This window comes from Plectropomus leopardus, chromosome 20 (genome assembly GCF_026936395.1).
Source record: "Plectropomus leopardus strain MGB_pleo_1.0 chromosome 20, ASM2693639v1, whole genome shotgun sequence".
In the NCBI taxonomy this organism is placed as follows: Eukaryota; Metazoa; Chordata; class Actinopteri; order Perciformes; family Serranidae; genus Plectropomus; species Plectropomus leopardus.
In genome coordinates, this window is record NC_142195.1 from 13,106,061 (window position 1) to 13,133,068 (window position 27,008).

The 27,008-nt window shown below is 38.3% G+C and overlaps 1 protein-coding gene across 13 annotated transcripts in view; it reads right to left on the reverse strand.

Moving 5' to 3' along the window:
* Positions 1-1,250: 1,250 nt before the first annotated feature.
* The window catches only part of znf618 (zinc finger protein 618), a 39,772-nt gene continuing 14,014 nt past the window's right edge, over positions 1,251-27,008 (reverse strand). For 4 of the 13 annotated variants that reach the window (XM_042508802.2, XM_088070827.1, XM_042508799.2 and 1 more), the window contains 14 exons: positions 26,869-26,946; positions 26,532-26,576; positions 26,225-26,275; positions 18,513-18,602; positions 17,948-18,028; positions 16,746-16,835; positions 16,279-16,368; positions 15,408-15,497; positions 13,926-14,003; positions 13,059-13,103; positions 12,242-12,319; positions 10,461-10,619; positions 8,904-10,003; positions 1,251-8,225 (listed from right to left, as the gene is read on the reverse strand). In XM_042508802.2, the coding sequence (XP_042364736.2) occupies positions 7,680-8,225; positions 8,904-10,003; positions 10,461-10,619; positions 12,242-12,319; positions 13,059-13,103; positions 13,926-14,003; positions 15,408-15,497; positions 16,279-16,368; positions 16,746-16,835; positions 17,948-18,028; positions 18,513-18,602; positions 26,225-26,275; positions 26,532-26,576; positions 26,869-26,946 (2,621 nt within the window). In that variant the 3' untranslated portion in view covers positions 1,251-7,679. The remainder of the gene's footprint in view (positions 8,226-8,903; positions 10,004-10,460; positions 10,620-12,241; positions 12,320-13,058; positions 13,104-13,925; positions 14,004-15,407; positions 15,498-16,278; positions 16,369-16,745; positions 16,836-17,947; positions 18,029-18,512; positions 18,603-26,224; positions 26,276-26,531; positions 26,577-26,868; positions 26,947-27,008) is intronic. The other 9 variants (XM_042508800.2, XM_088070829.1, XM_042508806.2 and 6 more) reach the window with 9 other exon arrangements.

The window sequence follows — 27,008 nt, forward strand, 5'->3', positions numbered from 1 at the left end:
CCCTTGTGTTTGGAGCGGCGGAGGAGACAAGAGTGCGGGTGTTTCTGCATGGCAGCAGACTGCTGCACCTTGGGGGCCAACTGACCTGGGTGCGAAAGGAGGGAGAAAGACAGCAGGCTGCGACGGAACACTTGCTCGCTCTTTTCCCTCTTCCTGTCTCACTCCCTCGCTCTTTTGCCCTATCGGTGGCCCCTAGGGAACCCTTGCACGCACCTCTAAGCAGCCTCTGTATATTCACTCCCCATGTGTGAGTCTTCAATCGTGCTGCCCTTATATAAGGCCTCTTTCCTCTCTACATGTGTTTGAAGCCCTCCTGCTCTCCCTCTCTGCCACTGTGGAAAGCTCTGCTTCATTTCTCTCTGGGTGGGAGTCCTCATTCATACTGAAAATAAGCAAGCAGAGTCATTTTTACAGGGAGATCGTCAAATATCCTCTCAAGTTCTCTCGATTCATAAATACAGAAGCAGGCTTTCTAAACATTCCACTTCATCCCTTGACTGAAAAGGAAACTTCTCTCATGTGAAACGTGGGCAAAAGGAGTTCAAAGTATTGTAGTTTCAATCCAGATTCCTACAGCATAAAGCAAATTAGATTTAAGACTTTTTAAGACTTTTATATTGCCACCCGGCAAGAAATTTAAGACCAATTTTACAATAACCAAAATTGGAGGACATTTTTGCCCAAATGGTGATTGTAACATTAGACATGATGTTTTTTTGTCTTGAAAAAAACCTTTTTAGAGTGGAACACATGGAAGACAAGGAACATATAATATAATAATCTATTTTGATTACCAACTGAAGTGGGAATATATGGCATTTTCTGGCTGGTTGCCTTGGCGATTTTGTGTTTTTCACTTTGCATGCGAGATCCTACTGCTTGGCTTCCGAACCTGACAAGTTAAGAAGCAGAGTGAGAGAAATAAGTTAACAAAAAATAAATGTGACCACTTATTTAGAGATTTTACAATGCAATATCAGAAAGAAAAAATAACAATCTATAACATGCTATCTCTCATGACCGGCCATTTTTTAAGAATTTTGAAAGATTGATTAAAGAAATTTTAATAACTTATTTTTAGATTAATGAATCCAATGCATTTTAAGACTTTTTAAGGATCTGTGGGAGCCCTGTCAATCTTAACCCTTGAACACACACTTGGACAAAACTGGACTTAAGACACTTCACCATCAATCCTTTCTCAACATACAGACAGCTACTATTCCTCTAACTGCATATACACCACAGTGTTGACACAGATTTGGAGTTTATTCACACGTCACATACTACAGTGGGTAATGTATTCAAGAAACATTAAACAGCGCTGCCACATATGACACAGGAAAAACAAAAAGAAAAGACACCGAACCCTTTCTTTGCCATTATATAAAAATAGTGTTGCTACAAAAGTATAAATTAGGCTTACTAATAAGACAACTCAGATCTGAAGCTACACAGGAATCTGCTGCCAAAGTGCGATAAAAAAGACAAAATGAATAGAATCAAACCCTTTTTTTTTTGCATTTTAGCAGAGTAGAAAAGGAAGAAATGCCTGTAAAATAGGATGAAAGCAACACTAGTTTCTTAACCTGAATTGATAATACAGACTATAATCCATAGTTAAAACAGAAAAAGATCTCCATGTTTGCATTCTTATACCATATTTTACAATTATTATCTGAATAAGTTAAAATCCTGAAACAAAATAAAACTTACAGCTGATTTCAGTTTTCTAGTAACAGTATCTAACTTGAGTTTTCTATTATATCAAAAAACCTTTTGAAATGCTACTGTAGAAAATAGAGGTATAATGTTATTGGTGTTCCCTACTGTATCTCTGAAATGAAGGCTCCCCCTTGTGGCATAAAAACAGCAGTTCTCATGTATTTACATAATACATCCTCTGAAAATGGATGATGTCAACCCATTCAACACCAACCCATGATCAGCATCGCTACTCCCACCTCGAAAGGTTAAATTCAGCTCGGTTGCTTGTCTGATTCTTGATGAGTGTGTCCCAAGGTAATGTCTATTCATAAAGCCAGTGTTTCTCATCAGATGGAAGTGAATCATGTTGGCTCTAACTGTATATATCTTATTAAAAGCATGCATATCTTAGATATAATTCTCATTTAATCAACAAAAAGAACGCTATTTCTAAGTAAAATTATGTTGACATCATTACGTCAACAATGGCATTTTGTCCCAGAGCATATCCTATTTAAAATACTTATTTAAAAATGGTAAGAAAAATCCCTTCATCAGTTCAATTGAGGATCGCTGCTAAAACTGCAAATCAATGTACAGTATTTTGACTACATCTTAGAAGAAAGCTTAATTTTGTATCTGATTTTCAGCCTTTAAATTACAACATTACCTTCTGAGTACTGAGGTAAAACATTGGATTGGTACTTAGAAAATTAATTTTGACATATAATTTACAGCATTTACCAAAATATAAGTGTGTGACATGAATCAGTTCGCAAACAGCAGTATACATGTTGATTATCATAATGAAATAATGAATGGTTACACTGAATCAAGTCTCTCTCTCTCTCCCCAAACTTTACAGAGGAAAAATAGATAAAGTGTGTTAAAATGTGAATGACAGTAATTACATTGCAGAACCTTGTTGTAGAGGAAAAAGTCTTTTTTTTAGAGTAACTCTCCACCTCCTGAAAATGTTGTCTTTGCTGACCTCCAGTGGTTGCACACAGTGATGTACAGATGTACTTCAGGACCCCACAATATCACTGTAAGGTGTGGTTAGAGGTGCAAAAGAGCACATTTGTGACCACATCCATCACTGATGGTGAAACAGGCTGGAAACCTTCAACAAGAGGGCAGCAAAACAATGCTTCACACCCTGGTGTTTAAGTTACTTTTTATGAAACACTACATCAAAGCTGTTAATGGAGGTAAGGAGGGCATCAGTCGTAAAAACCATATGATGCAGTTTGTGATGTAGTGCCAGTCACCTCTGATTGACAGACATAATTTTACCATTTCAACATTTAAAGTCTTTAAAAGTTGACAAAATGAAACATATAACTAAAAAACAACACTCAGGTGGACTAAGATTTGTACTTTTAGCTGGACCTTGGCTTTACACTTTTGACCATTCACTTAAATGCCCTGTAATTTTCCATGTGCAGTGTACTGACTTCCTTCTTTCAACATCCTGTGTCCTTCACGACATAAAGGACAAGTCACATTTAACAAAATCGCCCTGCTCTAAGCCTCGAAAAAGGATACAATGTCACAATACCGACCTGGGTCATAAATAAAGTTTGTCAGTGTGATCACTGACTGTTGGTCTCTAAGCTAGTTTGTGCCAAAAGGCAGGGGTTTAATATTGACTGTATGAGTACAGATAATCAGAGTTCCTACTGGGCAACCGTAAAGGTCAAAGTTTAACAAAGATGAACTCTGATCCATGGAGGTCACAGAAAAACAGGGAATGGATGCCTGAATGTGTCCAATTCAACAAAAATGAATGGGAAACTGAGCAATTATTTGTTCACCAGAAGAGTAATGTGAGGGCATCTTAAAGATCCAGTATGTGGGATTTAGTAGCCTCTAGTTGTGAGGTTGCAGAAGTGAAACTTCTCCCAAGTACTAAGCATGTTAAAGAACTATAATGGCTGACAAGAAAACACGAATTACTTAAACACATTTTAGAGCCAGTCAATCAGTTTGGATGATGTTAGAAAAAGTTCAAATATTTTGTTAGTCTGACTATAACTGGACTATTAAAATACATGTAAACATGTTAGTCCAACTAGAATCATACCAAGTCTAATTTCTCAGTGTCTCAATGGGACCTGAACTGAGTAACAGTCTAAATTTGCAGATGTAAGCTGGGAAAAACAAAAGAAGAAAAAGAAAGGAAGAAAACAAACAAAGGTACCAAGTAAAGCGCAGAGCTCGTATGAAATATGCGCCGCCGAAAACTTATCCATGTTGTCACCGTTCAACATGCAACCCGTTTGCCACTTGCTAACTTGTAAGGTATGTGGCATAAAAGGTCAACCTGAAATAGGTCCATCAGCTACTAGCGGACAGGGAGCATATCGCATACTTCTGTCAATAAATGATTTCTCCCCCAGTGACTCTATACTGGGACAAGGACAGTAGTCCAATGAAATGGCCTACTCGAGCACTAGACGTAGTGTGACTTAGCTGTGCATGTAAACATAGTGTTTGGTTGTCCGTTCTGGGCTACTGTAGAAAAAACACTGCAAACTCCATAGAGGATATAATTAGCTCATTCTGTAATGGTAATGAAAAAAAAAACAAACTTTTGAAAACATAGTTCTGCATATAATATAGCTTTTCTTCTAATAGATGCCCATAAATCCTTCACACTGGACCTTTAACTAGTACTCAGGCCTAAACCTGGGAAGAAAACAGACACCAAAATGTTTTTTTACAGTTGATATCTTCAATTATGATTGTTAATGCTTGATATATATATCAAATATATATATATATATATCATCAAATCATTTGACTGTACCGAACCCTTTTAGATTAAATATTTACGCTGCACAACAAATATTAAAAAAAAAAACAAAATCCAAACGAGAGTATTATACTACAATATCAGTATTGATATATATTCCTGCTCTGGTACAACTGACCTACTGAGTATAGGTTTATACAGTGGATACTTGTGCTTGGCTGTGTTATTGTTGAAATAATTCCTGACCTGTTTTATAAACAAAACCAAGAGATGACCTGAACTTTGGAATAAAGCACTTGTCAAATACCACAGTTGCCTATGATTTTTTTAAGTCCAAATTTGACCACTAGAGGGCACTTATCAGCCAGAGGTCCCAGTTGGTCTACAGGAGTGAAAAAGAAAAATAATTACAGGATTTAGAAAAGATGGTGAAAAGAAGGCCATTGAACAGCAATAAAAAGGCATGACATTGGCTCTGGCTGTAGAATATAAAGGGATAGTTTGGAGTTTTTTTAAGTGGGGTTGTATGAGGTACTTATCTAAAGTCAGTGCATTACCTATAGTAGATGGCAGTGAGCTCACCCCCAGTTTGGAGAAGCATGCAGGAGTACCAAAACAAAGGCTAAACAATGTACTGCTGGTGGAATACATAGGAATACTGGTTTTTTTAATAAGTTTTACAATTGAAAAAATGTAGTGCCAAAGGAAGGGGCTGTCTGATAACTGGGTAAAGCAGTCAATCATTCTTCACATAGCTTACACTTAAAGCAACATTAGGCAACTTTTGTTGATTGTATTTGACAACCTGGGAATGAGACTTAGACACATTTGGTTGATGGTCGAACTGAAGCATCAACACAAAATATCAGTATTTGATCTCTTGAGAATGAGACTCAACATGCAACTAAAAGTTGCATAATGTTGCTTTCAAATGATATTGAATTTGTTTAAGTGGGCCTTTTTTTAAGTCACTAAAATACGTTTTGATGCTGGCCCTGTCCACAAAGTTACATTGCCAAGTTGCCTTGGTGGTTCTCCTGCCTGGTTCTCCAAACTGAGCGTGTTGACTAACATCTACTGTATGTAATATACCAGGTAATATATTACACTTAAGTACACTGTGCAACCCAACTTCAAAAAAATCTGAACTATACCTTTAATCTGACCGCATGAAAGAGACTTAAGGCCCAAAACAGAGATGACAAACTAGTACTTGACTAATTAGTACCAAAGGCAACAAACAAATTGATAGTATAACTTCCATTCATCCTAGTCATTTTAGGAGGTATTAGCAGGTGTAGATGTATACTAGAATCCATAAAAAAATAAATAACTTGACTTCATTAGGATGCATTTGTTGATTCTAATGTACTGGCAGAAATTGCTTCGTCCTGGAAAAAAATAAACCCTCAGTGATCCATTTTTCGTTTGTTGCAAATGGCACTAACTGTATTTGGGGTGGAACGTTTCACAAAAGTCACGGTTCAGTACATACCTCGGCATTGAGGTCACAGTTTGGTGTGTTTTCGGTACAGTGAGGAAAAAGTGGTGGTGCCTGCTTGGGTGCACTCATTCCTGAGAGTTGATTTCACAAAGAAAATAATTTACCATTAATAATTAACTGTAAGAGCGTCATGAGAACAGTCATTTTGAGGAGATAGAGTTAGAAACGATGCCCTATGATAAAGCTTATTGCTTTAAAAATGGAAATGTGTATCTCGCATAAGGAAGACAATGTTTACATTAAAATGATAAATGAGGAAAGAAGAATAAATAACATAAATGATAGCTTTCCTATGGACAAGTCTAATTAAGCTTAAAAACAAATACACAAACATATGCACAGTGGGCAACTACACAAGGATTTACACAGTTATGAATTAATCCTTGCCTACAAGCTTACCAAACTGATGGCTAATAACATTACTGCTGTTTATCTGAGGGCAATGCACAGGCAAAATGTCTCCAGTATAAAGAAGTGTATTGATGTCTGTTTTTACAGAGCTGACTGATGTGACATTCCTGAAGTATCTGGAAACTATCAGGCCAGACAAAATGGCCTCTAGATGTCATTATTGTGTATTTACTGACATAAAAGCTGGGTTGTTCCATTATGTATTAAATGATAATATAACCAATATGCTATTTAAGTCCCTGTTGGTGCAATCCAGCTATGGTAAGGCTGAATAAAATTGGTGTAAAAGCTGCTAATAGACATGTTCTAATATGATGCTGTCCTCTTTGTGCATGCAAAGAAAACTCAACCAAAAGCTTGATCTTATTAACTTCAGGATATTGGCCCCTCTGTGCAAATCTAACAGTTTGACTTGCATATCTAGCAGCATAAGACCTCTTGATTTAATTTTAGAGAGAAAACAAACTATTGGATGATTTTTCTTTGCAATTTGTAACATAAACAAAACTGGAAAGCATCATATTAATGTTTTATCAGCTGCTTTTTACCCTTTTGAATGAAATATGCATGCAGTGTGGTGCATGCAAATGATCAGCAGCTAAATTTTTAGGTCACAGAAGCAACCGTTAAATGAGCTGCGATGATTTAGCTCTGATACCTGACTGTTTATCGTGGCTGAGTATGTTTAAAAAATATAATTCTCAGTGAAAATAAATCATAAACCTGGTACACTTAAGTGTCAGAGGTGCAATGGCAGTGAAGATTCACCTCTTGAATTTGTTGTCATACACCAATGAAAGTAATCTTTCTCATACTGTAAATGCTACAGTACATACTGCTGTGTGTTTTCAGAGGTCTATGACAGTAGCTTCAAGCAGTGAAAGCTGACTTTACCTGAAAATGTTGCCATCCAGTGAGAATAACAGCATTATAGCCTGTAGCAGTCATTAGGCTGGAGTAATTCAAATCACTGGCCATGATAAGACTGATCCTGCTTACATGTGCATCCCAAACCGAGGATGGCGTACCAAACAGGACAATCTTTTGAGAGTTACCGTTCCACCCCTACATTTTGTCCGCAGTACTTTACAACAGTCCTTTCTCCATATAAAATATGTAATAAGCCGTATTGTTTTATGGGTGTTTGTAACCTATACAATGTGAGTTTCCTGTAAATATCTGTCTTGAGAAGTACTTAACACATTTAAGTTGGTCTAAACCTACAGTATATAAATAATAGTCTTCAGTCATTGGTTGGAGGTGAAGGTTTGGTTGATTAGGGTTGGTTGAGTTTCTCTCCTAGCCCATGTTGGAGCGAAGAAAAATTAGTTTGTTCATCTCCTCAGCAGTTACCTGCTGCCTCCTCTTCATAGCCAGGCTCTGCTCGCACACAGTCACGCACTCATTGCGTATGCCCACAGCGGGCACAGCAAGGAGCCACATCGCCAGGCGAGCGAGCCTGGGGAACTTCTCATTCACTGCTGAGCTCCAGTACTGGAAGAGGTCAGGTGTGCCTTGGAGAAGAGGTTCTGCCAGGTATTGAAAAATCTCTTGTCTAACATGACTGTGACTCTCATCGTTACCAGACACCGTGCATGACGAGCTCCCCCGTGAGGTGCCACCGTTGTTTCCCCCGCCCTCTATGCGGCTTATTTTAGGAGTTGGCGGGCCTTCAGTGTCTCGCTCTTCACCACCTGACCCTCCACCACCACTCATACCTCCATCCCTGGTTTCAGCAGCCATTTCGCATGCACGAGAGATTATGTCTTCATGCTGGTAGGCCGGCACTGAACGCAGCTTGAGCTGTGGGTCCAAGACCATGGCTACCTGGTGGGCTCGTTCAACCTAGAGACAGACAAAGAGTTGTGAGTCCTTCCTAAAACCAAATACTCAAGTGAATTAAAACATACCAGTGCTCTTCTTACTAGGGTTGAACATTGTGGGTAATTTAGGGTATTTTTTATACCAATCCCATTGACCAAGAAAATATAAAAGAAGGAAAGGTCATGAGTCAGTGACAGCGTTCCAGGAGCCGGGTTTTGGTGTCAGTTCAGCTGGAGTCAATGGTGCGAGCATGGCAAATCACTCAATAACAACGTGTAAAAAGGCAGCGTGGTCAGACACTGCAGCCCAGCGCTCTTCCTCTGTACTGTTTCTATGTGTTTAGCTTTTACTTATTTGTGTGTTTTTGGTATAATAGGTTATAGTGTGGATTGCCCTGCTCGCCTGTTGACTCCAACAGAACTGATAACAAAATGCGGCACCTGAAATGCTGTCATTGACTCATGACCTTTCCTTCTTTTTAGTTTCCTTGATACCAGCTGTTAAGTTGGCATCAAATGTCTGATCAGATCTGTAATCTTGTCAACTCATTTTAAAATGGTTCCATTGCCGATTTTAGACCATTTCATTCAAACAAAGTCTAATCAGCACTGATTTCATCAGTGCCTGGCCGTATTATTTACAGAATTTCAGACGGATTATCACGGTGATGGTGAAATGTAAGCAATACCAGTTCAGTACCTTGAAGTTCTCCTTCAGTGCTTCTAGAAAGTAGTGGCAGAGTTTGCTAGCTGTGCCAGTCCCTGCCTCTCCAGCTTTGGATGTGAAAAACTTCTCCAAGCGCAGGTAGACTGGCAGCACCTGCTGTAAGGTTGGCCTTCTCTGGCTGCTCAGCTCCAGAGCTGCTAGACGCAGAGGTGCCAGCAGACAAGCAAGCGTGCCGAGCAGATGCTTGTTAAGACCTTGGAGAAGCGGAGCTGTGGTCTTACTGCGTCCGTAAGCCTCACAAATCTGTTCAAAGTGGGCATGGACCTGCAGAAGAGCTTCGGCTGTACGATCCCAGCAAGGAGGGGTAGGGCACTGTGCAGGGCTGCCTTGTGTACCTTCCTCAGTTGTGCTTGTGGATGTGTTGGTGCACTGTTCCTCACGAAGGGACAGAGTGGTGGAGGAGGCGATGTCTCGGCACGATGAGAGAAGTTCGGCCAACTCGTGAAGGCCTCGAGCCTGGAGGCTGCGCTTCCCGAGAACAGCCTGGACAACTGCACCGAGTGAACACCCCGCGCATCGCAAGCATATCCGGCTCCGGCCGCCGCCACCAAGTGGTGATCCCGCAAATCCCGCTGCCCACACTCTGGGCTCTGAGACATACACGGTGCGAATGTCTGACATCACAAACTCAGACAGCACATTCTGCACCCAGTGGTGAACCTGTTCGGGCCCCTCCCTCAGCTCGGCCTCCCTCACGCCAAGCACATAGCGCTTCAGTCTTGAACCCTCTACCTGGTAGGCTGTGAGAACATAGCAAGCGTCTGGGCCTGATGTCTGGGAGTGGCAGGTGACAGCGATGCCAAGAGAAGCATTGGAGCCGAGAGCACACGTGACTTTGACTTTGACTTGGTTGTACATGCGGGGCAGCTGGCGCAGTGCCAAGGCACTCATGTTGCCAAAAGCATCACGGGTGGAGTAGGCACCATGACGAGCACCTGTATCCACCAGGGTCTGTGCCAACTTCAGGAAGTCCTTGCTGTTGAGCACGTTAAGCATGCTCAGATCTGAGCACATTACCCGTAAGAGGCGCTCAGCCACCTGCTGTCGTTCCTTCTCAGGTAGTCCATTATTCTCTGCCAGGACGGACAGCAGATGGATAAATAGGGAAGCGGAGTAAAACATAAGAAAGATAATTAGTGTTAATGATTTGTTTTAATTTGATACATTTGCAGAAAACACACAGTATCTTCGAGGGGGAAAGGAAATCCAGAATGACAGAGAACAACAAAGAAATGGCATTAACACTGGAATAAACCTGGCTTTGTTTTACAGACTAGATTCATGTCAAACTAAAATTTATTCACACGACAAGGATTTTATTATTGCCCCGGTGTAACAGACAACACTCTGGGATGTTGTTATATGGTATGCTTCTTAACCACCAGGCCACCACAGGCTCCATAATTATTTCAATCTAACAACTTTTTAAGAAAACAACATAAAAAGAGTGAAGGAGGGCCATCTTTTCATAGCCTGTATATACAGTAACACTACCAATGTGAAATAAATGAAGTTGACTGCAGTACTTACGGCTGAGTGTGTGGTTTCTCTGGGAGATACTTTGAGGCTGGATTTGTAGTTTAACTGAGGAATGGGCCTGAGCCTGAGAGCCTCTCCACAGCGGCTCTTGAGGACCGGAGGCTGAGGAGGTTTTGGGAGAGTCCCCTTTGGTGTGGTTCTCATTGTCCGCTGAGAAGATAAAGACATAGAACATTAGGTAGAGGTGACGACAATAATGTATGGTTTCAATGGAAAGTGTATGTTAAGTGTTTTAAGTGGAGAAAATTTTAAAGAATAAAATGACATAAAATTAAACAAACAAAACAACTGTTAGCAAAAGAAAAGGAAAAATATATTACTTTGCCTCCCTAAGTCTGTTATTAATAAACTTGCCTTCAAAACTAGCTGACAACTACTGCTGGGTCATCGTAAAAAATTTCAAACCGGTTTTATATTAAGCTAAATACCAGACTGTACTACAGAATCTTACCACTAGGTGTCACACTTGAATCGGCAGCCATTTCCAAGTAGAAACATAATAAAACTCGGCTCTCTTACTACCTCCACTGCTGGCTTAACAACGTCTCCCCATGCCACGTTTGTACAATTTGTGAAGTGCGGTGAAGCAGAACAACGGTACAACATCCCCGCCTTGAACAGGCTGTATAAAAGGAGCTTGAGAAAGCTTTCTCATCACCACATAAAATGCATGAACTTTCTAGTGAACAAAAACATGTGCCATGCGTACCTTACCTCCTCCCACCTCTATTGCAACTTGATCTCCTTCAAGTTGTCATCCTGGGCTTGGCTGTTAATTGCACAAGGCCTATAAGCAACTAGTGGCTCCCTTAGTCCGCTTATAAACAAACATAATGTTATGTTTATCACAAACTGACGCCATCAGCACAAGTTGCTGATGTAGGTTCATTTTTGATTTTCTAGAACGTGTCTTGATAACAAATGCCCTTTCAGCCTATCTTCATAAAGTCAAACTAGTTTAAACTCATGCACCTGATTGGATCAGCAAAACCGGAAACTGACCCAACAATGCTCACCAGGTTTACAAAAAAGATTTTCAACTAAATTGTTTCCTCAGTCCATTCTCATATAAGACCATCCATAAATGGTGCAGGCTATGTCTTTAAATGAAGTCAGGCTCACAGCAATAATTCAAAAGCCAGGACCTGGGGCAATGCCAATGGCAAAAATTCATCATAAATTATCAACTAGTGTAAATATATTGGAGGACACGCAACATGATTCATGCATAAGAGGGTAAACAAACTGCACATAAGTCATTCATCAAGTAAAAATACCAAACATTTGGTGGTTAAAGCTTCTCAGATATAGGCGTTTGCTTGCTATCTTTGTTTTTATATCTTAACATTTCTATTTTTTGTTGTTTAGCAAGACAAATTAATTTTGTCATGACCGTTGGTTGTGGTTGCTCGAGATTGGAGTCTTCATTTTTGACATTTTATGCACTAGATAATGAATTGAAAAAGAATGACTACACAACTGCATATATACATGGTTGTATGTATGATGCACTGTATCTTTTGCAGCAAACATAAAAACTATCCAGCAGCTTCAGAACCAGATCTGCAACAACCCTCATTACAACAATATGTTCCTTCGAACTTCATATACAAATGTGTTCTCAAGAATTTAAAGCCTATACTTCAATAAACAGTTACGGATTCTGGGTGATCATACAGACTTCCACATGCATTGCAGCCACCGAGGGTGTGTTCACATTCTGCATTTGTTTCCCTGTCGAGCTTAACATGCATTTGTAGTCGTGAACTCACCAGCGTGGGACTGCATGTGCTCCAGCAGGTTGTTGTAGAACTGGAACTGGATGCCACAGGCACCACAAGTGTAGGGTTCTAAAAAATCACAAGGCCCAGAAGAGCATTGACTCTTTGTTGGTGGAGAAAAAGAATACACTGTGCATCTGCCCATCAACTAGCCACTAATACTTCTGATCTATACTCTGGAAGTCAGTTCCACCAAAATGTGGCTCAAATTGTGATGCAATTTTTGTGTTATTTCGCAAAAAGTCACAGCAGTGTTTAAACTTTCTATGTTGGGGCATCCTAAAGGCCTTGGAGTTTAAGGTACTAGCCATGTAATCACAATGTCCCTGGTTTGAAAAGCGTTTGATTGTAAGTCAGTCCCTCTCCCTATCAATCTAGATCTATCTCTACCCTTCATTTTCCGTCCTGATAAATGCAAAATAATTAACAAAACATAATTAAAAAAATCAATGATTAGTTCTTTAAATAAAAACATTTAAAAAATCTTTTCCGACAATCTGTCCACCAAAAGAAAACTTTGTAACAGTATGAGTCAGCCGATGCTTAATTACCAGTCAAGACACAGCTATCTGAACACAATGCAGATGTTAAATATGGCTAATGTTAACAATCCTGTTCAGACATCCCCCAGTGATAATGAAGCTAAATGCCGAAAATCTGTTTAATCACAATGGATTACAGAGAAACTATTTGCACCAAACAATGAGAGATTAAGAAAAAATTGAAGCATACCAGAAAAAAGGGTGAAATGAGAAGAAGGCAGCATGCATATTTTCTGTTTTGAGCAGGAAGGTGGGGTTGGACTTACTCTGGGTTGCAGAGAAGGTGCTGGCCACCAGAGGGCTCGGAGTTCCTGTGGATGAGAGGATAGGGAGGGAGTTAAAACTACAGACACAACCATTCTCGACCACTCTTTTCCCTTGTTTTTTTCAGTCAGTGTCTTTAGTGTTTTTCTTTTAAAAAGCAACAATGATCGGCCATGAAAACGCATTCACTGTATTTCTATGATATTTTATTATAGCAATGACTGATGGTGATTTAAGCTCTACACAACCAATTTAAATGCTGCATTTATTACAGGGACATATTGATTGATTCCCGCACCATACAAACAAACAACATTCCTCTAAGTGAGAAAAGCACAAAACAGCACAGACAGAAAACTCTGAGAAACAAAGGCGACTTTTGTATAATAGGACAGCATTGCTCACAGAAATAAGCTATATAAAGAGAACGTGTTTTGAGGACCTTTAACTAAAAGGCACTTTTAAGTCCCTGCCGTGATGTGATGTGTGGCAGTGTAATGCTATGTTAGTGTGTTATCTGAGCCAAAGGTGATCCAACATGGTATTCAACAAGGTCTCCATTTTCATGGTCTGAGTGCGGAGTGAAATAATAATAATAATCGAGCTCTTGGACTTGAGTTTTATATAGTAACAATTGATGCAAGGTAGGTCACACAAACCTCTTAACATCATCTACTCCCCCTCCATCTCAATTTTCAGCCTGAGCATCAGCAGCAAAACACCATCTGCAGAAACAGTGTTTCTATCTATACTGACACTCACATATACCTGCTTTGTAGCGAAAATACCTTTCACCGTTTGAGCAGAAATGACACATTTCCACACAAATACACACACATCCACAGAAAATTAAGTGACTCAGTGCTCACCGCTCGAATTCTGCGAGCTGTTTGTGTCAACCAGACTAGACTGAATTGCACTTTCCAGTTTCCGCCTGAATGGACTGTCTGTAAGTGAAAACACAGGAGAAACGCTGAGTGACATGTCCACGGAAAATAATGTGGATAATATTCTTAATTTAAGCTGCAAACCCGCACAACATTTAAGATGGTCCAAAAAAATGGCATGAAATTTTTAATCTCTGTTTTAGTTTGCAGCATACCAATCAATAACGCTAACAGCCTTAACAAAGGATCGAAATGTTCATATTACATTTAAATATGGTTTTAATTCCTCCTCTTCGCTCCATCTTTTTGACCCACTTCTAAGATGTGAGTGTGTGCCATGCTTTAAATAGTTCTTTATGGTAGAGTGCTTCTTAGCAGAAAAAAGATGGAGGGGGATCATGTGCCACAAAATACAGTACCAGTTGGGAGAAAAATTAATGATTTATTAGGTAAAAATCATTGCCTGCAATGCTGACAATGGACTATGTTTAATATGCTATAATAACAGTAATGGTTTTACTTTGTTAAATTAAACAATAAGTATTTTATTTGTGAATCTTTCTGGGAAAAAAGACAGCCTTCATAAGGATAACATTTGGTAAGAAAGTGGAAAATCCGTGTGAGCTATATTAAGTTTCATTTGAATGTTTTTGAACATCATTTTAATCATTTTACTTCCTGGAGGCAATTCAAGAGTCATAACAAGAGAAAAACTTTTTAGTATCTTCACTTAAATTGTACAATTAACCATTTACTAAGGGTTAATAGTTTCCAGCAGGGTTGTCACAAATACAGTGTCAAGGTGACCCAGAACATTCCAGTACATCCCATCTCTCAAGATTTCTCTTAAATTCTTTTTCCACTGGCTCAGTGTGACACAGGTTAGCCACAGAGAGGCACGCTTTTATGAATTCCTACCACGCCCTCACAGCAGGAATGTGATATTATTGTGACCGTCCCTGCCATCAAACTCAGCTATGCCAAAGTCAAAGTAAACCAACTGGTTGCTCGTCTGTGGTTGTGTAGGCAACCAGAGTCGCCCTGACATTTTAAAAAGACATTTTTCAACAGTATAGGCAATAGGTGTTTGGTTTCTGATCATGTTCACTGGGTTGTGCTTCCATTTTAACAACATCAATCTCAATTTTGACCTGACTCATTACTAACAATATTACAATGTTGACACCCTACGCCAACTGCAAAGCATTCAAGGTCTACATTACCACGACAAACACAAGGTATATGATCTGTAAATATTGTACTTGTCTCTGAGTTAAAGGTAAAGGCAGGCACAACTGTGTGCGTGTGTGTGTGTGTGTGTGTGTGTGTGTGTGTGTGCGTGTGCGTGTGCGTGTGCGTGTTGAGCATGACATTATGAAGTTAACAAGCCATGCAAGTTTTGCTTTACATCATACAGTCATTTAACAAAAGTACAGAAAAACGTAGGATAAAAAAAATGCTTACTTTTTATCTTACCAGCTTGGCTGTGGCCAAATTTAGTCATATCCATGCTACCACATTCCTGTATCCGTGATGTCTTCAAATCGAAGGAGCCTACATGAACATAGATTCTCAAAGTCAATCACTGCTAACTCAATACTGCAACTTGCACCAGCCACACGCATTCTGACAAGAGTAATTTTGTTTTCTTCACAAAGATACAAAATTATCACTGTGAACATTTCAACACTAATTTCGAGATATTGGCAGTTCATCCACAATGTTTGTTCTTAAACTGTGTTTCCACCAAACAGTCCAGCTCAGTTTGTTACATATAAGGTCAATTCTCTTTGCATTTCCATTGTCAGAAGTTGTGGATGATAGCCATAGACCTTTTAATAGCTTCCCATTTTTTGGTTGCCCTTCTGTTGTGGAATCTAGCACACTGATGCAAAACTAAAAGGTGGAGTTAGAAACACTGCAGTCCGTCCATTGGTCAAGAGAGAATAGACACTCTTGCTTGACAAGGACTCAATTAATCAATGGACAAACCTGCCGTTTTTAATCATCCCATCGACCACAACACACTTAAAACACAACAGCTTGTTCTTTTTTTTTGTTTTGGAGATGTCAGGGTACATCGCAATTCATCATTATCGTCATCATTATTGTCATTTATTTTATTTAAAGCCTTGGAAGACACATTGAGGGTTAACCCTCAGTTTCAGTGGTGTCATAGTACATGTAACATTTAACTTGGCTGCTAGATTTGCTTTACTCACCAGCCAAAAAAAAAACAGATTACAATCTATTAAGTGGCTGGTCAATTTTGCCATGACAAAAAAGTTCATTAATCCTACACATGGTGGTTTTAAGCAGTAACTAAACGACTCACCCATTGGTGTGTGGAGAGCAACATGCTCCTGATATGGGTTGAAATACTTGTACTGCTTCCCGCAGAACTCACAAACATAGCTCCCAGTTTCTGCAGAAAAGAAAACACACTGTCAAACCTTTGTTTACATCAACAATTTATGTAAGTGGTGAAACCTGCATCATATAAATGTAGGTCCAGTTCGTTGGATTAATTGTGTTGGTTTTTTTTGTTTTTAAGTGAAAGAATCATTTTGTTAATCATGTCTTTTTTCACAAGGGAGAAGCAGAAAAAAGAGGTCCTAAGAGAGTGGAAAAGACGAAGGAGTTGGTGAATTTTCTCGATTGAAAAATTTACTTTTAGCAATACCTCAGTAATAGAGAAATGAAAACACACAGGGGTATCCCCGCAGAGTGCATGGAGGTTCACGCTACATCCCCCCCAATCAGTAGGAGTCATTAGTGCAGTGACAAGAGCAGGCTTCCCACCTGCGAACACTGCCAATTGTGTTTGAAGGGACACCCGCTGACGTCGGTTGAACCCGCGGTCTCTGCGGAGGTGGGCGAGTGCTTTTTCCCCTGCGAAGGAGGACTTTTGGACTCATGTTCTGAAACCTTTCCAGTGTGGAGTTAGCTCATATGCTTAGTGTGACTTTTCTAACATGGATCATCACCATGACTTAAGCTTGTCCATACAAAGTGTGTCCAATATGCTGAACTGGTCACAGGTGGACTTCAAGCTGTCAAATGTGTGTCATGTTAAAAAAATCAAACTAAAGATGGATGCACCTAAAATCAACTTTAAAGGGTAAGTTCGGGCATTTTCAACCTGGACCTACCTTTCCCATGTTTTTGTGTCAAAGTGACTAATGGGAGCAACAATTTTTGAAACTGGTCCAGTACTGAGTGAGAGCACTGCAGATGGCAGCGCAAAAGCAGTCAGGGCATGTTCACCCAGTCAATTACATCCGCTAAAAGAGCTTGCTTTGCCACTGACATGCTCAAATTATTATTTTAAGCACCTGATAAACTTAAAAGTATCTTTTTAGAGGTAGACCTTTTTGTTAAAAATAAGATCCTTTTCGTTTAAACAAAAACAGCCTCAAATTCTTGACGCTAAACCCACCAGACTCCATTTAATCAATTTTACATTGTAAAACACTTTATTCAGAGCAGACTGAACCAAACAAAATTGGTTGAAATAAACCCTTTATTCACTCAGTTGGATGTGAAAATATGCTGGCTCTGTAAACACTAAAATTACTGTTTATTTAAATGGAGTCTGGTGTATTTGGCCATGGTTACTCTTGGGTCAATACTTGACTAATTTGAAAAAAAGTTGTTTCCATCAGTCATGCAGACACAAAAACCTGGGCGAATAGAGTACAGGTTGAAAAATATGGAACTCACCCTTGGAGATCAGCAAATGTGTCAGATATCTGATTTCCACTCTAAAATAAGCGCTAAAATATAACCCCATACAAATCAAATAATTTTAAAAACAATGGGTTACAATGACTAATGTTCCAAATCTAATCTATTGCTTCTGGAGGGTAAAACAACTCAAAATGTAAACCAGCAGCTGCATTATGCTGCCTAAGCAACTTCAAGTATAAAAATAGATTTTGTAATCTTGTACTGCTTTGGTATATGAACAAACTAAAATCAAAAAGTGCATCAAACAGTCTTACTTGGTCCAATTTTCTGATAGGGTTCAATTGGCTCCTCCTCTTTAAGGCCATCCACAGGTAACACTACCTGCTCATATGGATCTGAGAGCAATGGAGGGTAAGAAGAAGAAGAAACCAGCAATTAGTTCGCCAGTGGAGAGCAGCAAACGCATCACATACTTTATATAAAGTGCACAGTACTCTGTGGTTAAGTTCCTGCAAGAAGGGAACAATATTGAATTTTGTCTAATTAATTCTAAAATTGTTGGCTTTGTAGGCATCCACAAAGGTGATAACTAGCCTGTCTGAAATACACCTCACCTGAGACAGACCAACGTAACTAAGGCAACTGCTTATTTGATAGTGTTTTTTTCTTTTTCAAGAAAAAAGACTCCTCGTTTTTCTCATCTGCACCTCTTTACTATGCTACTCAGCTTTTGTTGCTCCTGCAGGAAGTAGAGATTCTGCTGCGAAGGGACGGTGTGAAATGGGAAGTTCACTCATAAATGGCTTTCCAGAGCAAGTCTTGGGAGTTTCAAAGAAAAATAAATTGTCATGCAAATTGTCCAAAAAAACTCCTGGTTACCATCAACTGCATGCAGGTCACGATGCTCCTGGAAGCAGCTGTAGTATTTATACTTCTTGCCACAGATGTCACAGGAGTAACGGAAGCTATCTGTAGATGAAAAGATAGAGGCCGGCATTGTAGATAAAGGCAGTGGATATCACTGGCACTGATGACCAGTATTTTGTGGTTGACTAAATCCAAAAATGTAAACTGGGTCATTTCATACCAACTCACCTAGAAAGACAAGCCATGAATTTACTTGAAAAGATTCATGTGAAAACTTCTATTAAGTTTATGGGACCTCGCAAAATCCCTTAAATGATTTTTTTTTTTTAAAGTGTGGCCCTTTGGACTAACATTTCATCATTTTTGCGATTCTATTGCTTATTTTGCACTGGACTGAAATTTATACAAAACATCCAAGAACCCCAAAGATAATTTACAATATGTATTCATGTAGAACACTTGTTGAATGTTAACCAGTCATCAAATTAATAAAAACTAAAATTACTCAATACAGTTTGCATCCATGTCTGTCCAGACTCATATATATATCCATGACAGTTGACAATTCTTCAAATATGGATGTTATCATGGTTGCTTTACACAAATCTTTAACAATTAGCACAGTTTCGAGTGTCCCCCGTATCATTGTGTGAGCAAAAACTCTCCATCTGATCTTGAATTATGAAACTGAATAATGGCCGGAGAAATGTTTTTGCAGAATATTCTGATGTCATAGTCAAGGTTACTTTTAAATTTTGGGATATTAAATGTCATTACTTCATAATTTTATTCTATTAGACATTTGTGTGAAATTTTGTCTTTATTAGCATATGAATTCTTAAGTTATGGCCAGGTTATGGTTTTGTGAGGTCAAAGTGACCCCTCACCACCAAATTCTTATCAATTCATCCTTTAGTCTGTGAATGTGTGTGCCAAATGTGAGGATAATTCCCTCAAGGCCTTGAGATATCACATTCACAAGAATGGGACACACATAAGGTCACAGTGACCTTGACATTTGATTGGCAAAATGTAATCAGTTCAATGTTGAGTCCAAGTGGATGTTTACACCAAATTTGGAGAAATCCCTACCAAAAAGACAATCCTAAACCTGACCCATTCACGAGAATGAGATGGATGGGCAGACAGGGGGGACAACCTGAAAACATAATGCCTCTAGCCACGACTGTTGCGGAGGCGCATGATAAACAAATAAATTAATTAATTAATTTAATTAAATACCCAAATGAAGAATCTTTAATTTTCAATGTTTTCAAGCTCTGTTTTCAATGTTGCTAAATGTAGCTTTGGAGCTGAAAAAACACACTCAGTTCGATACTTTGGACTGTATATTTTCATAATAAGGATTATTTTAAAGTCTGAAGCTTTTTTGTGGGAAGGTATTAACATTTATTGCAGATATAAAACTTTTTTAAAAAATAGCTAAAAAGTGTTTACCAGCTGAAAAGTTTGAAGTAGATCTATAGGATTTTGTGAATTAAATAGAAGTTACTTTTTACAATTTCTTTTTCCAGAAAATCTTTGACATAAACAGGCTGAGCTGGCATGAAATAACCCAACTGAGCAGATAATAACCTAATAATATAATAATAATAAAATTATAGCAAGACTTTTGTTAGGTACACAATTTTCAACACAGACAGCAGGAGAGAAGGTAGAAGGTAACACGTGATGAGGCTTGATATAAAGCCATTACAGGTACAGTGTGTACACTTTAACCAAAAAAACCCCAGAACACAAAAGCTAAACACATTCACAGAGGCAGTTGAACACCCTGTATCCCAGGGTGTTGCAGTTGCTTTTCACACTTAATTTGCAGAAAAAGTATTTCATTGTGCCAGAGAAAGAAGGGCAGAGAGGGCAGAGTTCTGCTTGTAGTCATTCTGCATTAGAGGAATTGATAAATGAACAAACAAATAAGATTAAAATACATAGGAAAAGATATGGCTTAATTGAGACAGACAGACAGAGAGAGAGAGACTACGTGAGATTAGATAAACAAGACAAATAGGCAGATGAATCCCTGCAGGGAAATTGATTTAAAAAAAAAAAAAAGGTCCTAACGATTTGATTAGTTTAATAAGTGACATCACCATATAAACAAAGCTAAAAAAAAATGTATATATGCAAATCAAAGTTCAGCAATAATTAGCTAGTTCAAATAGTGTTACTGATAGTGTACTGATAAGCATAATATAAAAGAATGAAATGGGAAACTGACTTTGCATTACTAGGATTATTAGGATTTGTCAGATTGTACATGCTGGTGCCACATAATTTAAACTGGATTTTTAATCTAAATACCAAACTGATTTTTTGTTTTGGCCCAATTTATAAATATAGATATAGTATATATACTTTTTTTTGCATGTGCATTAATACCATGTCTTGTTGACATGTTTGAAAGTGTATTAAGAAAGTTCAAGGACAGAAGGGCTGCAGATTACTTGTTCTGCTCTTGCTAATATTGTTGCAGCATTGTGCAGCCAGGTGGCTGTTGACAATTAAGAACACCTGAAGTGCTTCTTGGCACACTGTAGGGAAATTTTATCTGAAGCCAATCTGTTGCATAAACATCATGACACAGAGCAACAAAATCCCTTTCTAACCTAATTTTTCCAGTTGGTCCAGGTTTAGTCTTCTCTTCATAACAATATGCCTGACTGATGTTGCCCCAGCAGAGGGCCCCTCACCACCTTACACACCCATGTGACAAATGTTTTATCATTTAGCAACAGAGCGACAACTTCTCAACTTTCTGCACTCCATTCTGACTCTGTTAATTCAATCAGCTGCTCTCTGAATTCCTGAGGTATTACAAAGATGTACTTAAATACCGTAAAAGATGTTTATTCTGCTCTGGACTGAATGTTCTTAAGTCTGAAAAACTGTCTTCATGATCTCTATCAAGGCTTTAAAGAGTGAAATAACTTTTTTCAGGCTGTTTTCGATATTTTGGAAACATAGTAAATGGCTGTCCTAGAAATGTGATACAAGGGGGCACAGGAAAGCCAACAAAGTTGATTTAAAACAACTACTTTCTTCATTTCACAGCAAAAAGGGTTCGTGCAGTTTATGGTAAATTGGCAAAAAGGAAATACAGCGACAAAAGTGATTATTAGGGTGCCTAACTGTAATTGCATTTATAACACCTCAAGGCTCCAACACCATGCATATTCTATAATTTCCCCACCAATTGACATGATTAAAACTATTTTCCACAAATTAGTGGGTTCCTGGCATTTGTCAGTGTAATTACAGCTCACATAACATGATTGCTCCAAGCATAGGTGAGGATGCTTTCTGAGCAAATTGATAACACAGTAACAACACAGATAATTGGTTATAGATGCATGATCCTTACAGGTTGGATTTGTCTCTTTACTTGGATTTTTCTGTGCATTGACTTTTACATGGCTACGAAAGCATAATGCATTCACTCCAGAAGGAGGTCTGTTTCTCTAAATTAACAAGATTATCTCAGTATTCTGAGAAAAGTTTTCAGTTAAAAAAAAATCTTCCTCTGTTTTTCTAACACAATTATTATCTCATTAATTCAGAAAACAAGTCTTTTTTTTCTTGAGTGAATGCATTACTTGTCCCTACATAACCACACAAAAACAAATATAGACTAATACAAATGTAATCCCTCTCAATCATCACATACGACCTACTGGAACTGTGTGGTAATGTATTTATCTATCTGCCAGTATTCTGTTATTTTCTTCTTTCTTTTTTTTTTGCTGTGTTTGAGACATTCCTAGCCACATTCATGGATGAAGAGAGCATTATTAGTCATGCCTCCACTATTACTATACACGACTGTTATTGCCACATACATAAACTACAATATTTGCATGTAATATTATATGCAATAATAAATTACAGTTATTAATTTTCATGTCTATTACTATTGTTATATGTTATGCTATTGTTACTTTTATTGTAACAATAGCATAGCATTTCTCTTCTAGCATAGCATTTCTCTTCTTTCTCTCTTTTCTTTGTATCATTTTGTCATCTACTGTAATTTTACGACATCTATTGCACATCTGTCTGTCTATCTATCCTTAAAAACCCCTTCTCAGATGCTCTTCCTGAGGTTTCTACCATATTTTTCCCCTATCATATGGTTTTCTGGGGAGTTTTTTCTAAGTCAACGTGAGGGTCTAAGGACAGAGGGATGTCATATGCTGTAAAGCCCTCTGAGGCAAATTGTGACTTGTGACAGTGGGCTTTATAAATCAGATTGATTAACTGAACCAAATACAGCATTGGAGGCGGGGCCTGTTCATTCCCATGAAGGTTGCTTGTGCATGATGCCAAAATGATTCAGCCGGTGCTTGTAAAATTACTCAGATGATCAGCACTGCTTTGGCATTGTGCGGCCTGCAGAATAGGCACACTAGAATCAGAGACTTCTACTTACTACTTGCAGTTCAGGGCTCTATCAGCTTGATGGTGATACTCCATTTCGAAAATGGAAGATTTAATTTTTGTTATTTATTAGAATCTTATTATTGAGTTTGTTTATAGCTTATCATCCATTTCAATCAGTTTTGGGTTTTTTTTTTTCATTTTTATCTTGTTTTGTTTGTTTTATATGTTCGAAATAAAAATCTATCAACCAATCAACTCCATCGTGCAGCTGCTCTAGAAATTCCAATTGTTATCGGACTGTGGAATTACACTGTTTGGCCACTGTGAAATTTAGCTTCAAAGCCTGGCACATTTGGACACAGGGTGCAGGTGAGGTCTGAACTTTATAAAAAAGTAGCAACCAGGTGCCAGACTGTAAGCAGCAGACATGCAAGAGGAAGCTACAAAAACTGTGGACACAGCAAATCCCGGGCAATATTGTTTGCAAACAGTAACTGACAGTTCCTGCATAATATACCTTTGAGAGACAAGCACGATCTGATATCGGAATCAACTAGACTACTTTCACCATTTTTTTAAAAAGGTTTTTAAAGGGGAAAAAACTCAGAAACCATGCTACGACAACCATGAACATCCTCCACTTCCAATAAAATGTAAGCAACTGAATGTTATATCCTGCAAACTGCTTTTAATGAATGATTATGAAAAATTGCAGAAAACAAGCCTGGGGAAATCCTGCCATTCAACTGAAAATGCAAACTGGCATTTCTATTTCATTTTCATTTGACAAGCACTACAACCGTGACATATTTCATTTTCAAATGCATATTCGTTTTCATCGCACACTGTCTGCCAATTTACCAAAACTGAAAATGCAAAATCCATTTTACATCTGATTTCACAATCAATATGACAGGGTTTTAGTTTAGACATGCAACGACATCTGGTTGCCGTACTGGCCAATCTAATATGAGCAAGTGATAGAATTGTAAAGTCGTGTCTCACAGCAGAAGTATTATCAGCCTCTGATCAGTGTTATGGTGTCTGATGAGTACTGTGCAAAAGTCTTAAACTTTGTTATTTCAGTGTTATTATCATCATAAGTATTTATTTCTCAGTAGTCTCTTTGCTAAAAACAACCAGAACATAAAAGAAATGTGTATACAACATTAAAAAGGCAAATATTTCAGAATAAAACAACTTCAACAGGCTTAAGTTTAAAGTATTTAGTGTGACCTCGCTTCCTGCTTACTAAGCATGTCTTGAACTCTCTTGGGCAGACATACACTGATCTAGTGTATTTACACCAGGTTGCATTCAAGACATGTCCAAAGCTCAATATCGGTTTTTTTAGGTCCCTTTTGTTATGGTTGTAAACTTTCATGTTTTGCATTAAATACTGACTTCAGTCAGAAGCCATGATGTTTCAACTTTTTGGTGTTTTAATGCATTGTGTATGTTCTCTATATTCTTTGTATCTTAATAAAGAGATTACAAAATAAATATGTAATATAAATATATCCTCATTATAACTTTGCTTAAACAGCAAATCTATGGCAGCCTAAGACTTTTGTACAGTACTGCAAATAGATCTAATAATCAAACCAGACTCCCTGGATCTCATATTATTGTCTCACTGGTACCTGAAGCAACACACCCCCACTAAACCCTGTATTTTTTTTAAACACAGGGCTGTTTTTGGTCTTAACACCCACTTAGTAAGAACTACAGAAAGTTTGTTCTAGCTGCACTTAAAATACTCTCAACAACTCCTCCACAACACTACAGCCTGTGTTGTCTTCTGCTTTTCAAATTTCTCCTATGCCCACACTCCTTCAACAGAGGGATATTCTACAAACCATACTGACTGGAAAATCCAGGCTTTTTATCAGTTGGCCTGGCTGAAGCTTCCTCAGCAGTTTTCATGTAATGATCCAGAGTAAGTTGCTAATAATTAAGAACTAGGGATGTAGGATGTTGGATTTTTTTTTGACGATATCCGATATGCCGATATATAACAAATAATTTGGCAATTAATCGGTACCAATATATACACTTTTTCCTCCACTTAACTTTAGTGATCTTCAAGTCTCTTCTGTGGTGAAACTATCATATTATGCATACTCATTTCATTATGGCCAACCAGCACATGGAAACATGAAATACAATGCTTTTCAGCGTGTGTAGTATTCATTGAAAAATAAGAAACATAATTCAACTTAAGGCTGATGCTTTGAACATATTCAGTTTATCAATTAAGAAAAAAAAAATGGTTTGTGATATCGGCAGGAATCAGCATGTCGGCCAATTCCGATATTTCATTTGAAAGCCAATATCTGCCGATGCTGACATGTCGACTAATATTATTATCATGCATCCCCTCTAAGGACAAGTTTGGTGTTAAGCAGGCTTAAAGTCAAGGTTACATCAATGCCATATTAGCCCCACACCTAAGCTTTAAAATTATTATAATCACTGACAAGTGGAACTAATTTTATTCTTTCTAGGAAAAGCGCCAGGTTTGGTTTTTTTTTTTAATCTATAATAAATTAATTGCTACTAAAACAAGTTATAATTTGCCTCTGCTTGTTTTATCTTTACTTGCTGCCACATTCTTTTGGGGCCTCTTGGACTGATCATAGAAGCAAGTTATATTTAAAAATGCTCTCTTAAATTGGCATGCCAGTCATTATCAAGTACAAAGTCTAAAGTAGCATCAACCAAAAAACTGCTTTGCAGCATGTTCCATCCTCTTACGAATTTTATCTATTAGGGATTTCTTTTTTTTTGGCCAAGCAGCCTCTCTGGCCTACTTATTAACACTGTCACAGACCTTTTGGTTATACAGTGTTTTTATTTCTCACACTGCATAAAAAAGTGTTGTTCTGTCTGCTTCATGATGATTGCTCTTTCTTTTCTCCCTGCCATGTTGATAGTGCTGCCTTTAAGCGATGTGCACATTCATGTAATGATTGCTGAGAGTGCGTGTAGGAAGCTTTATAAATAACTCAAGTACTACTCTGAGGTAGGAGTATTTTTAGTCCTAATCAAACTTTCACCGTGATTCCTGGGAGTGATTTTAAGATGTCTGATAAATAAAGGCCCTGGCAGCTGATATATGATGCGATTTAAAAGAGCAACATCCCCATACCTGCAGTTACCGGCACTTATTTCTATATGCAGTTTCAGGTTTACTTCACTGAAATTAGAGGAACTGATGTTGTCAGACAAAAACATATTGTGATAATCAGAACAGTGTGTCCACCCATGACATGACTGTACCAGAAATATTGAGATAAAATTGGATGTTGCCTTATAGCTACCTGGTATTAGGATGTCACCTATGGGGAGGCGGCTACAGTGAGGAGACAAGACTGATGGGAGAGAGGGAGGGGGACAATGAGGGTAAATAATATGGCTTGTAGCCTACTAAATCACATAGAAACAAAGGTATTTTCAGTTATAAATTGGATGCTTTTTGGATTGCTTTTCAGTCAGCTTTGTGAAAATCTAAAAGATATCTTGTAAAACAACATAATGTCTGTTACATGAGCCAGGTATGAAATAAACAGCTTTTGCTAGCATGCTAATAAACAGTTTTTACTTAATGATGAGCAAAAATGTACTCACTGTTGGGTGCCTGGGGTAGACCATCCGCAACCATACTATCTGATTCTATAGTGGAAAATGGAGGAAAAAACAGTAACAGTCAGTCTGTGAATAGATGAACGCATGCTCACATCTGTTCAAAGCTTCCAACTGGTGCTAAAACTGCTATCTTGCATTGGAGCCATTCAAAGGCCAAAATAAATAACAGAATCAAACAAAATTCTTAGCCAGAACTAGACATGCATGACTCATTTAGAGGAAGCGAATAATTTTAGGTCATACTGTCAAGAGAAGAAAAACACAATGAGCAGTTAGTTGTTATTTAGTTAGATGTTATTTAGAAAAACAGGTGTCTTACCTCTGTGTGCCCTGACGTGCGTCTGAAAGCAGTTATAATACTTGTACTTCTTCCCACAGACGCCACATACGTAGGAACCTGCACGAAAATTCAAAACAGTGTCACATAAACAAAGTGAGAACATCATCAGGAAAACACAC